This window comes from Papilio xuthus, unplaced genomic scaffold (assembly GCF_000836235.2).
Source record: "Papilio xuthus unplaced genomic scaffold, Pxut_1.1 DF826776.1, whole genome shotgun sequence".
In the NCBI taxonomy this organism is placed as follows: Eukaryota; Metazoa; Arthropoda; class Insecta; order Lepidoptera; family Papilionidae; genus Papilio; species Papilio xuthus.
Window position 1 is genome coordinate 408,332 of NW_013531873.1, and position 12,780 is coordinate 421,111.

General features: G+C 37.4%; 2 protein-coding genes and 1 non-coding gene across 4 annotated transcripts in view; 1 reads left to right on the top strand and 2 right to left on the bottom strand.

Annotated features, from left to right (window-relative positions):
* LOC106122818 (protein MAATS1) overlaps positions 1 to 5,071 on the bottom strand; it is a 13,870-nt gene extending 8,799 nt beyond the window's left edge. Inside the window, exons 1-10 of the mRNA XM_013318923.1 lie at positions 4,944 to 5,071; positions 4,398 to 4,474; positions 3,892 to 3,955; positions 3,420 to 3,555; positions 3,091 to 3,210; positions 2,332 to 2,432; positions 1,723 to 1,789; positions 1,306 to 1,426; positions 706 to 874; positions 193 to 390 (exon numbers count right to left, since the gene is read on the bottom strand). Coding sequence (XP_013174377.1) covers positions 193 to 390; positions 706 to 874; positions 1,306 to 1,426; positions 1,723 to 1,789; positions 2,332 to 2,432; positions 3,091 to 3,210; positions 3,420 to 3,555; positions 3,892 to 3,955; positions 4,398 to 4,474; positions 4,944 to 5,019 — 1,129 coding nt within the window. The 5' untranslated portion in view covers positions 5,020 to 5,071. The remainder of the gene's footprint in view (positions 1 to 192; positions 391 to 705; positions 875 to 1,305; positions 1,427 to 1,722; positions 1,790 to 2,331; positions 2,433 to 3,090; positions 3,211 to 3,419; positions 3,556 to 3,891; positions 3,956 to 4,397; positions 4,475 to 4,943) is intronic.
* Positions 5,072 to 5,161: 90 nt separating this feature from the next.
* TRNAE-CUC (transfer RNA glutamic acid (anticodon CUC)) lies at positions 5,162 to 5,233 on the bottom strand. Its single transcript has one exon. It is a non-coding gene; the product is annotated as a tRNA-Glu (tRNA).
* A 206-nt stretch (positions 5,234 to 5,439) lies between these two features.
* On the top strand, positions 5,440 to 12,461 carry LOC106122820 (uncharacterized). 2 transcript variants are annotated; one of them, XM_013318926.1, is made up of 11 exons: positions 5,440 to 5,616; positions 5,787 to 5,879; positions 5,963 to 6,142; positions 6,818 to 6,964; positions 7,451 to 7,561; positions 8,436 to 8,528; positions 9,445 to 9,610; positions 10,356 to 10,516; positions 10,724 to 10,852; positions 11,363 to 11,453; positions 12,221 to 12,461. In XM_013318926.1, exons 1-11 carry the CDS (start codon positions 5,572 to 5,574, stop codon positions 12,391 to 12,393), a joined length of 1,389 nt encoding a protein of 462 aa, XP_013174380.1. In that variant the 5' UTR covers positions 5,440 to 5,571; the 3' UTR covers positions 12,394 to 12,461. The 2 variants fall into 2 exon arrangements, with proteins under 2 accessions (XP_013174380.1, XP_013174381.1); XM_013318927.1 differs by having other exon boundaries at positions 5,978 to 6,142.
* The last annotated feature ends 319 nt before the right edge of the window (positions 12,462 to 12,780 follow it).

Sequence of the window (12,780 nt, forward strand, 5' to 3'; positions counted from 1 at the left end):
TGACGTCATAACGCATGACGTGTGACTTACGTCAGCGCTTTTGATGACGATTGACTGACGTCAGCACAGGGGTCCCATTTGACCTCTTCGTGTCTTCTGCGCGCCTGGTACTTGACAGCATTGACGTCATCATCTCTGATGACGTGTTTTATTCACTTCGATTAACTGACGCCATAGTTGTATCTTACTAACCCAATAAGGACGGATCGTATGTGATCTCCGCGTGTTTTCTGCGCGCCTGGTATCCGTTTCTAGAGAGTGGCGCGTGCAGCATCGAAGTGGGATCATACGCGTTGACAGTGGGGGAGCCACCGCCACGGGATGCCCTCATATCTTGCAATACACCAGCACGGCCACCTTTGCTGTGTCGAGCTGATAGTTTCCGCAATTCTAAGGACATAGAAGCAATAGTTTCAAACTCCAAATACAAACAGAAATATAATATAAAGCAAATGTTTGGGTGGATGGTTGTTTGAAGACATCTCCAGAATCGCTGAACGGATCTTGTTGCAATTTGGCACGCATATAGAAACATTTTAAATAACATAGACTACCAATTATGTTTTTTAATTCCGAGCAGACGGAGTCGCGGGAGACAGATATATTTTTTTATGCAATAAACGACATCAAAATACTCCAAAGTTGTACTCCATTTGCTCAGGAACGGGATGAATGTCGTGTCGTGTCGTATCGTATCGTTGTTACCTCTATCCCTTGTCCTGCGTATAATCTCAACTTTCCTATCCATCTCTTTCTTCTTCTCATGCCAGAGCTTCGCCAACTTGTTACTGACGCGACTCGTGCGACGACGCCGCTGCTCAGTCTGCAGTCGATGCAGCAGCACCAGCCGGATATCTTGCAGCTCATCTATCTCCTACAAAAAACAATTACACTCAGACACTGAATTCTATTAATGGAGTGGCTATAAGATGTATTATTTTGTGCCTATTTCATTTACGCCATTTTGGCGCTGATTGTAACGGTTTGTAGCGGTGGTGAGGATTGGAATTAATAATATAGATAGAATTAATTGTCATGTCACATCAACAGGCGCGTTAAAATCGTAACGAAAGAAAAGCTGTGAGTTCCAAGTATCGTAACTAACAAAATGACTCGAGAATATAAATTCTCGAGTCATAATGTTAGTTACGATACTCCTCCGTAAAGGCTTCACCGATTTTAATGAAATTTTATATGTATATTTATTTAGTAGCTCTGAGAATCGGCTATTTTTTTAATCCCGCGCGGACAGAGTCAGGGGCGGCAGCTACTTTTTGTTGTATTTTAAAAATAGAATCTTCTTACAGCTTCTCTAAATATCCAATCCTTTGTCTCAACATCTTTAATGATGTCGTCTCGTTTCTTCATCCAGCCGGGGAACTGACCTTTGTCGACCAATTCCATCCATTTCCTTGCATGACGCATCCTGAAGAGAATTTAATGGATATAAAACATTTAATTCGAACTTAATTAGTCCTGGAATGGCGGAAACGGACAGGTCGATGCGAGGGCAGACCTGGATAAGATGGACTGATGATCTAGTTAAGGTTTCAGGAGTATCCTGGATGCGAATAGCACAGGACTAACAGTGGCGATCGTTGCAGGAGACCTATACCCTGCATTAAGCATCATACGACTGTAGAGAGAGAGAGAGGAGACTACTTAGTTCTAGGTAAAACGGCGGTCTTTTCGACCTGCCGTATAAGATGAGTATACACTTACTTGTTTATAATTTCTGTTGTGTGGAAATCAGCTGGTAAATCGCCCTGACGATACGGATGTCCTGGACCTAAGTAAAGAAGTATATAAACAATTCTTTTTACACTTCATCATCACCAGTTCACTATACGTCCCCACCGAGGAGCTCGTAGCCTACCGGCTTTACCGATATGCCTAAAATTTGGTGAGCAGGTAGCTTAGAGCCAGGAGACGGGCATAGGATAATATATATTCATTTTTTTTTCGAAATTATACCTTGAAGAGCTGCTTTTTATTTAACTTACTAATTTTATAAATGCGAATGTTTAGATGGATGTGATGTGGATGGACGGGTAGGTGTTGAAGATATCTCTGGATTGGCTGAACGGATCTCGATTAAATTTGGCATACGTACAGAAAATAGTCTCATACGTATAGAAAGAACACATAACCTACACTAATTAAGTTTTTATATATACACGCGGACGGAGTCACGGGCGACAGCTAGTAATATTATAAGACTAAAGCGAAATTGTGGCAATCGATGGGAGAGGCCTACGTCCAGCAGTGGACACATTTAGGCTGATTATGATGATGAAAGCGAATTTTAATTTGATTTTGCTTGCTCTTTACCCCATTGTAGTTTATCAAGAAACAAAACTTCAGGTGTTGTCTCGCAATCCTCAGCAGGCCGAGCTTCAGCCTGCCACGGTATCGTCTGAGCTGATGACTCTCTGTATACAAATTTGTTTATCATTTCTGGTAGCGAACTGGTTTGAATTAACCACAAAAAGCTTTCGACATCGAAAAAAAAACTCATTTTGATGACTGTATTTGATTGAGCTTCTCAAAGGTGAACATTCATTGATAATTCCAACAAACATTTTTTTATATCATAAGGTGGCAGACGAGCAAGCGGCCACTTGAAATCGCTGAAATAGCGAAGTGACCGTTGCCCATAGACATACGCAATTGCATATGCGTTGCATACCTTTAATCTACGGAGGAGAGGATGCACGGAAAGAAAATATTTTCCCTTCCCATGCATCCCCTCTTCAGGAAAGTTCACTTCCACTTCCCACCTTCCCTTATAAGAAAAAGGGTGGGAAGAGAAAGAGGACTAAATTAGGCCTCTGGGACGCACACTCATCAGACGAAATGCGGAATTTCATCCATTTGACGCCTGTCTTCTGTGTGGTCGTGGTATTTCACCGGGCCAATTCGTGCGAAGATGTTACTACGAGCTCTACCACTGTTAAACAAATTGAATTATTACCGATTCTAAAGAGCCCCGAACATATTCAACAAAATTATATAGTACTTAAGTATTACTTTGATTTGAAAGATCTATTACCTTAATTATCAGTTATTTATACGACTTTTTATCTTCACCTGTACAAACTCTGGGTGCCCTTGTTCTTCGGTCGACCGCCATATTTGGACGGGCAATACGGAGTCGGCGGCTTGAAGTCTGGTGTTGCACTTTTTAATTGTAAAGCAATTTTTTTAGGTCTAGAAAACAAATAAAATAGGTCCTTTCAAGTATTAATAATATTTATTGCAATTATTGATTCCCTACTCACGCTTGTAAACAAAAAAGGAAATCTCTTACCAAATGCTTAAAAGATGCATCTGTCAGAAAAGGCCCGACAGGAATATTGAGTAAACATTTGAAAATACCCATCGGCTTTCTAAAAGTTAAGTATCAGTCTGGTACTCACACAGCACAAAATGTGAAGTAATACTTCCCAGAATTTGGATCCGGAAGGGGAATAGACCTCGCCTCTTTCTGTCTATCTTGATATGCATCGTAGGAACAGTCTACGTGGCTTGGTAGACGGCAGTTAGGATGGTACACTGTAAAGAAACGAAAAGTCAGGAGGAGTAAAAGGGGTGAAGTAAGGTTGAAAGCCTGTTGTACACATACAAATGTAAATCTTCGTCGGCGATTTTAGTGGCTAAGGTATAAAATGACTAATACAATGACAGGTTTGTACACAACGCGCGTTGCCGACCTTTGTATCTGTTATCGCCTAAGCTAGTCGCTCGCAACCTGGTTGTCATCGTCTTGAGTGTATAGAGCAAATGTACAGTTGAAATAGTCGTTATGCCTGTACTAATCGATGTTTTAAACGAGAATTTTCGTCTCAGAAACCCCTAGTATTTCTACTATAAAGAAAACATAACACTTACCAACTTCAACTCTTGGGAACTCTCTCAATTCAGAAAACATAGTACTGTATACTGGATGGACGCTCTGAAAAAAAAAATAGTAAGTTTCAATCTTCAAAATAAATTATTTTGTATGTTGGCACGAGGTATTCGAGCATTAAGGGAAGACTCCCATCACCACAAAGCTACCCTTTGATATGTTGACTGTACAACGCGACATACGACAGTTTCAAGACGAACAGTAACGCAAGAAGTGTAGCGGAGATGCAGGCCTGCATCCACCAACATGTACGTACTGCAACTGTCGCCAGACTGTCGGATCGCACCCCTTCTCAATCGAGCATTCCTACCATTGACATATCTAGTCAAATCTATGTCCATTCACCGCTTCGTACCAATGACATTCTTTTATTTAATAAATTGACCTCCAATATAAGTTGGGCCATAACATTGACTCCTCATATTAAAATGTTGATGAAGATTTAAACATGACTCGTGATCAGCTGTGTGTTTGTTAGTTAACTTACTACTTGTGCGGAGCTCATGGCGGCTCTAAACGCCGCTCTTGCGTAGTCCCGAGCACCAGACACAACGTACGACGTATCTGGATATTAGAGAATAAATTCAATATTAAGTATTCAAAGATAATTTACGGTTTGGGTGGTGTTGTTAATATAGAATAGAGAGAGGTAAATATTTCTAGATATTTATCTGTCTAGACTTTTTTGTAAGAATTGGCTGGATGTGATGGCGGGAAAATTAATGGTAGACAAATTCAACAAGAAATGTAACAACAGAGAGCATGGGTATCGACAGTCAGATGATTAGGCTAGTTTTAATAGGGGCAACTCTCCCTTTTTTTGTATCTAACTAGCTGTCGCCCTCTACTCTGTGCGCACGGAATTAAACAAAACGTAAGTAGTTGCGTATGTGTTCTTCCAGACTATGTTCTATATGTATGACAAATTTCATCGAAATCTATTCAGCAGTTCTGGAGATATCTTCTAACAAACATTAATTTATCTAAACATTCGCATTTATATTAGTAAGATTAAATTTTAGTTCATTCTTACCAAATAAATAATCATGTGCACGCATTTTGGTGACATTGCATTTTCTCCTGACTTCGTATATTGTATCTCCACTCATTTTTATAAAAATATAAAGTAATAATTTATTTTATCTGATAATGGTGTATTGATTAATCACGTTGCTTAGCAACGCAATAACAATTTGACGCAGCAAAGGACGTGAAATAGCAATAACTAAAAATTTTTTCCAAAAAGTAGGCTTCCGATACCGGGAATCGAACCCGAGCCTCCTGGGTGAGAGCCAGGTATCCTAGCCACTAGACCATATCGGATGTTGAATGATTTACAAAAATAACAATGACATATTTAATAAATTATCTTTTTTAGATATAAATATAATACGATGCAAACTAAAGTTTTGGTATTCATGCTTTTTAAACCTAATACAAAGACATTTTATAAAGATTTAAAGTCAATAAACGATTCTACCATTGACATGGTAGCATTTTATTTTATATGGCAACATTTCTGCTCAACTGACAGTTGAATTTTTTATTTATCGATCGTTTACATTTGCTTCAAAGGTTATGTTTTACTTTTGAAAGTTTAATAAATTATTAACTATCCAAAAACAGTTTTTGAATGTTTTGTTATTAAAACTAACACCACCATGTCTGATAACGAAGAGCCATCAGCTAAACATTTCAAATTACAGGTAAAAACAATTAAATTATATAAAGGTAATATAGCTCTTCCATGTTAAATAAAACAAGCCGGTTTCTAATTTAATAAAGTTAGAATTCGATTTGTATTCTTCTCCTGGGTGTCTTAAGATATAGTCGTTTGGGTTTTTCTACAAATAGTGTTATTTATAATGTGTTACAGTCTGAAAAGCAGGAGCCAGAAGATGCTATGGAAGAGGGTCACGAGGAATGGCTCAGTGAGGATGTACTTAGCGAGGATGACTATTATCAAACTGTAAGTAGAATTAGTTACAATGTACATATGTAAATCGAAAAACATGGCCAAATATGGGTTGATAACAACTACTATCTTTCCAGGGTGAACAAGAACAGAGTGACTATGCAATAATGAGTCAAGATGACACAATGACAAGTGTACAGGAATGCGCAGAGAACTCCGTGTACCATGATACAGGAGACTCCAATGCTCAGGACGGACATGAAAGAGATCAAGAAGAGAATATAGAAGAGACATTGAATAATTTGGAGAACTCACAAGTAAGAACTTATATTTTTCATTACATAAGGTAAATAAGCAAACAACCTCCTAAAATTCCCCCTACAGTTGTAAAGTGGAAGAAATTCTGTGTTTTGTTTAATAAGTGTGCATGGTGTAGGACTACCTTTAGTCTTCTCCCCTTTTCACCTTTTTCTTATAAAGGATGGGAAGGGATTTGATATTTGTTGGAGAAAGACACATAGGAAGAAATAGTCTCAGTATGTCTCCTGTGTTGATTAAAGGTCGGCAATGCATCTTCAAATGGAGAAGTCTATGGGCAGCAGTCACTTTGCTATTTCAGCAAATGCTATGGTAGCTTCCTCTTTTGCCACCAAATGATACAAAACATAATAATATGAAAGCAACCTCTGTCAAAAGACATCCATATACTACACTAGCTGTCGCCCGCAACTCTGTTCGGGTAGAATTAAAAAAACTTAATGACTAGCAGTATAGTAGTACGTACTACATAGTCTGGAAGAACACATGTTCTTCCAGAGTATGTTCTATATATATGCCAAATTATATCAAGATCCATTTAATCTGGAGATATCTCCAAATAAACATACATCTAAACATTCGCATTTACAATATTTGTAAGATATACTATCAACAATGATATTCATATTTATAAAAACTTGTTGAACAACATGTTTGATTGCATTTCGTTTCAGGATAAAGACTTTCCAGATGAATTAGGTGCATTCTTGATAAGGAAGACAGACGGGAAACCGATAAAGAAGGAAACAGAAGAGAGAGAAAGTGAAATGGGCTCAAACAGACATACAGACGATGATGGCCATGATACTGATGAATTACTGGTATGTATACATATTACTTAATTATTAGAAGTAAATATAACTTAGTTAGTAGCCTATGTGTTCTTCCAGACTATGTTCTATATGTATGACAAATTTCATCAAGATCTATTCACCCGTTCTGGAGATATCTTGTATCAATCCATTTATCTAAACTTTCCAAGTCTTAGCTTCACCATTAAGAGTGAGAAACTTGAGTTAGTGCCTAGTACCTCTATAAGCGAGAAAAATATTGCACACTTGAATTCTCGCTTAACTAGGTCTGACTTTAATTCTTCAAAACTATGTTCTACGTCTATGACAAATTTCATCAAGATATGTTCGGCTCTTTTGGAGATACATTCGCATTTATAATTTAGTGAGTTAAATATAAAGCAGCTCTTCAAATGAATAAATAGTATCCTATGTCCGTCTCCTGTCTCTAAGTTTCCTCCTCGCAAATTTTATTTTTATATTTATATAGTAAGAAGTTTATTTTTGTTGTAACAGAGAATGCTCGGTGAAGATGAAGCTAAACGTAAGAAAAAACCTGGAATAAAACTAATTAAGAAAGAACCTAAAGAGGAATCAAGTGATGAAGATGATGATTTTATATTTGGGGTAAGTTTTGACTATAAATTGAATGACATGTTAGTGGTATATTGTTTTCAAATTAAAGGCATTAACTAATTTAACTCGTAAATAGAGAAACGTCAAATTTCATACATGGCGGCCATTTTTAAATATTTTATTTAGAAGTATTATTTTGATTATAGTATATTTAGGATACAGAGAATGTTTAGTAAGAAAATGTGATTTTTCTGGAAATATTTAGGAAATTCAGCCATATTTTTGCACTACTAATTTTCAAATAAAGGAATTTATTTATTATAAAACTAACGATTCCGTCTAAAACTATGTATGTCAAATTTCATCAAGATCTGTTGATCTGTTCTGGAGATACTTTCAAACATCCATCTAAACATTCGCATTTATAATATTAGTAAGTTAAATAAAAAGCAGCTCTTCAAGGCATTAATTCGAAAAAAAAAATGAATAAATAGTATCCTATGTCCGTCTCCTGGCTCTAAGCTACCTCCTCACCAATTTTCAGGCATATCGGTAAAGCCGTTCTTGAGTTATAAATAGTGTAACTAACACCACTTTCTTTTATATATATATCCTTATATGATGTGAGTCGGTGAGTCAGGGGTTAAGCTTGGCTTGTAAACAGGTCTTGGGTTCGAATCCCGCCATGTACCAATGTGTTTTTCCATTTCCGATTTACATATGTACATTTATCCGACGTTATGATGAAGGAAAACATCGTGATGCTGCACATATCTGAGAAGTTCAAAGATATGTGTGAAGTCACCCCACACTTAGTCAGCGTGGTTGACTATGGCCTAATCACCCTTAACTTAGGGTAGGCTCCGAGCCCCTCGGTGGGGATGTAGTGAGCTGATGATGACTGATTTTTATAAATATATTTTAGAGTACAAAAGTAACAAGAGTGAAAGTAGCAAAAAATTACATAAAGAAATACGCAACTAAAGCTGAACCTGAAGACATGAGTGATAAAGACGAGGTAAGTTGTAAACTGTATTTTTGAGCTTCCATTGTATTATAGACCAATGGTTCCCAAACTTATTTTGTCTACTGTCCACTTTGAGAATAAATATATTTTTAACGCCCCCATATTTTCACATATTTAAAAACCACTATAACTTCAAATTAAATTAATTAATTACTGTGACTTATATATGTATATTAACGGAGAATTGTAAAGGAAACTTTTACTATAACCCGCAACTTGAGACCTGCAGCGCCCACAAGGGGGCGTTATCGCACACTCTGGGCAAGACTGATGTAGATCAATCTAAACCAAGTCCACGCTAAATAAAAAAAAAAGTAGTCTATACAGGGTGTCCCAAAAGGTTAGGTACATAGGAAGGGGGATGATAGGGGTGGTCACAAGGGTCACCAGAAAAATAAAATAAAAATTCCCCTCTGGGTATTAAAATAAATAAAGGGCATTTTTTAAAAACTTAAAAATTTTACACCTTCTGGGGCAATTTTAATTTTCTTTAAAATCTTTGTTAGTTATATGGTTTTTTTTTATTTCATATTGATAAAGGGTTATTGACGATAACATAATAGTTTTTTTTTTTTTAAATATAGCAATATTTGTAGGTCATCGGTTACAAAATTGTCCCAGAAGGTGTAAAATTTTTAAGTTTTAAAAAAATGCCATTTATTTTGTTTAATACCCAGAGGGGAATTTTTATTTTATTTTTCTGGTGACCCTTGTGACCACCCCTATCATCCCCCTTCCTATGTACGTAACCTTTTGGGACATCCTGTATATCCTTCCAGACTATGTTCTATATGTATGTCAAATATGATCAAAATCTATTGAACCTGTCCGGAGATACATTCAAACAAACATACATCTAAACATTCGCATTTATAATATAAGTAAGATATAAAATGTTATTCAACAGTTGTCAGACGAAGTAGCAACTATGAAAAGTATGTTTGTAAGTCGACGGCCCCCCGCAGCCCTGGGCCCTCGCCCCCGACACGTGGCTTCCAAGAGTACTACACTTGGAGGCATCAACGCGTTACAAACGGTCACTAAACGCGTCGTCAGTCTCGACGGGAATACTAGTAAGTATAATAAGTAGGGTTTTTATTACTACCTACTATGATCTATCACTGACCTCTATAAATATCGCTGTAGTGCGCGACTACGTCCAGATATAAAAAAAAATAGCCTATGTGTTCTTCCAGATTATGTTTTACATCTGTGTAAAATTTCATCAAAATCCGTTGATTCGTTTCGGAGATACCTTCAAACAAACATCCATCCATTAAAACTTTCGCATTTATAATATTAGTAAGATGAAGACTCTCTTTTATAGAGGTTTCTCACTGACCGAAGTTTCTCCTTTATAGAGGTTCCTCACAAACCCAAGTTTCTCCTTTATAGAGGTTCCTCACAAACCCAAGTTTCTCTTTTATAGAGGTTTCTCACTAATCAGAGTTTCTCTTTTATAGAGGTTTCTCACTAATCAGAGTTTCTCTTTTATAGAGGTTTCTCACTAAGCAGAGTTTCTCTTTTATAGAGGTTTCTCACTAAGCAGAGTTTCACTTTTATAGAGGTTTCTCACTGACCAAAGTTTCTCCTTTATAGAGGTTTCTAACTGACCAAAGTTTCTCCTTTATAGAGGTTCCTCACAAACCCAAGTTTCTCTTTTATAGAGGTTTCTCACTAACCAGAGTTTCTCTTTTATTGAGGTTTCTCATTGACCAAAGTTTCTATTTTATAGAGATTCCTTAATAACCAGAGTTTCTCGTTTACATTTTATTTTATTTAAGTCTGAGTTAATTTAATATCTTTATAATATTTTAGACAAACGTCCTATGCCCCCAACGTCTCATAGGCAAGTAATATTGAAACAGGTGAGTAAAGAAGAGTCGAAGAGAGACAGACAGAGTGCGAAAGAGACTGAGGAGATAATAAATGAGGAGGAGTTTCTAGATGAAGATGAATTTGATCTGGATGAAGTTGGGGTGAGTTGTTAGTGTGGGATTTCATTGCAGGAATTATCAGACTAATTTCTTGTGTTACAAGTTGTTGCCCGCGACTCTGTCTGTGCGGTTATAAAACTTATTAGACTATGTTCTACTTTCAGCCAGATTCATGCAAAAGTTCTGGAAATACCTTCTAATATTCATCTAAACATTCGCATTTATAATATTAGTAGTGATTATTTCCAGGAGTTGGAGACGGATGATGAGGAAGGTCCAAGTCGTCAGAAGACGCGGCAGAAGATCATGAGGCCGGAGAGGATGGATGAGGAGGTGCCTTCTGATGGAGAGAGCAATTCTGATGAAAGCTTATACGATGTAAGTATAATTATTAAATTGAAATCCGTAGTATTAGAGTTAGGCAATGCATTTACAATTGTATAAGTCTATGGGTGAAGCTTCGCCATTTTAGCGAATTTTTTTATATTATAAGGTGGCAAACGAGCGAGCGGTCACATGAAATCGCTGAAATAGCGAAGTGACCGTTGCCCATAGACATACGCAATTGCATATGCGTTGCCTACCTTTAATCAACGGAGGAGAGGATGCACAGAAAGAAAATATCTTCCCTTTCCATGCATCCTCTCATCCGGAAAGTCAATTTTCACTTCCCATCCTTTCCTTATAAGGAAAAGGATGGGAAGGAAAAGAGGACTAACTTATGCCTCCGGGACGCACACTCATCAGCGTGTAGTTGGAATAGTTTCCACTTGAGGCGTGTCTTCTGTGTGGTCGTGGTATTTCACCGGACGAGTCGGGACAATTCCTGCGAACATGTTAAAGCTCGCTCTACCACTGTTGATAATTCATTCTTCCATCATCTATCAGGAGATCCAGTCTTCAGAGTCAGAGGATCTGGACGAGTGGTTCACATTGGATATCAGAGCGGAACGTGCAGGAGATTATTTGCCCTTGTTAGGTAATGTTTATTTTATTTACATTGTTTGAATACATAAATATATATGGATTGGTTGGATGGATGGATTCTATGATTTTATCGTGTTTTTTTTATTTTATATTAGCTGTGTGAATGTACGGAAGTAAAAAACTTAATAAGTAGTCTATGTGTTCTTCCAGACTATGTTCTATGTCAGTGTTTCCCAAAGTGGACGATAATGTGGGCTTGTGGGTGCTGCAGGTCTCAAGGGGGACGGTAAGAGACCCAGAAAGAAAATGGTGGCGTTGTGTAGAGGCCTGAAGGATGATTTGTAATGTTATTTAGCTAGGAGTCCTCTTAGACAACGACTGCATCAACTCTCGACTCTCAACAAATTGTGAACATCAACTAATATTCATTAAAAGATTGCTTAAACTCTTATATGGAGGCGCTGAAAATATTTATTCACAAAGTGGGCAGTAGACAAAAGTTTGGGAACCACTGATGTATATACAGCGAGCTTTCAGCGAGATCTATTCAGCTGTTCTGGAGATAACAAACATCTAGACATTCGCATTTATAATATTAGTAAGATTTTTATATTATAGAAATCTTGGATGTATGGATGTATGTTAGAAGATATCTCCAGAACGACTCAATGGATCTTGATGAAATTTGTCATACATATAGAACATAGTCTGGAAGAACACATAGACTACGAAATAAGTTTTTTTTTTAATTACTAATTATATTTCTATTGTAACTTCTTTAGTTTAATTGTTTATTTTTTAAAATTAATTAACATATAGGTTCAAAAGCAAAGCAGTTATTGATAAAGGAACGTAATCGTGTTGGCGCCCGTCTCGCCACACTGGACCAGAGTCTACTGGCGCTGCGCGACACTGGACGACAGCAGGCGATCCAGTTGCGTCGCGCGACCGCAGCACTACACCATATTGATAACGCGCTTAGAGCTCTCTGATTCTATCATCATCATCAGCTCACTATACGTCCCCACTGAGGGGCTCGGAACCTACCCTAAGTTAAGGGTGATTATACCTTAGTCAACCACGCTGGCCAAGTGCAGTGACTTCACACATATCTTTGAATTTCTCAGATATGTGCAGCATCACGATGTTTTCCTTCATCATAACGTCGGATAAATGTACATATGTAAATCGGAAATGGAAAAACACATTAGTACATGGCGGGATTCGAACCCAGGACCTGCAGATTGCAAGTCAAGTGCTTGACCACTGAGCCACCGACGCTTCAGACTGGTCATAATAATATAAATACTAGCTGTTGTATGCGACTTCGTCCGTGTTAAATACTGTTTTTGAATCATTTTTAATTCATATACATTTAT

Bases quoted from the DNA above. Each gene is read 5' to 3' on its own strand.
- LOC106122820 (XM_013318926.1), top strand. From the start codon at position 5,572: ATGTCTGATAACGAAGAGCCATCAGCTAAACATTTCAAATTACAG. The intron at 6,143-6,817 runs GTAAGAACTTAT...ATTTCGTTTCAG, and splicing joins ATAATTTGGAGAACTCACAA to GATAAAGACTTTCCAGATGA. The intron at 6,965-7,450 runs GTATGTATACAT...TTGTTGTAACAG, and splicing joins ATGATACTGATGAATTACTG to AGAATGCTCGGTGAAGATGA.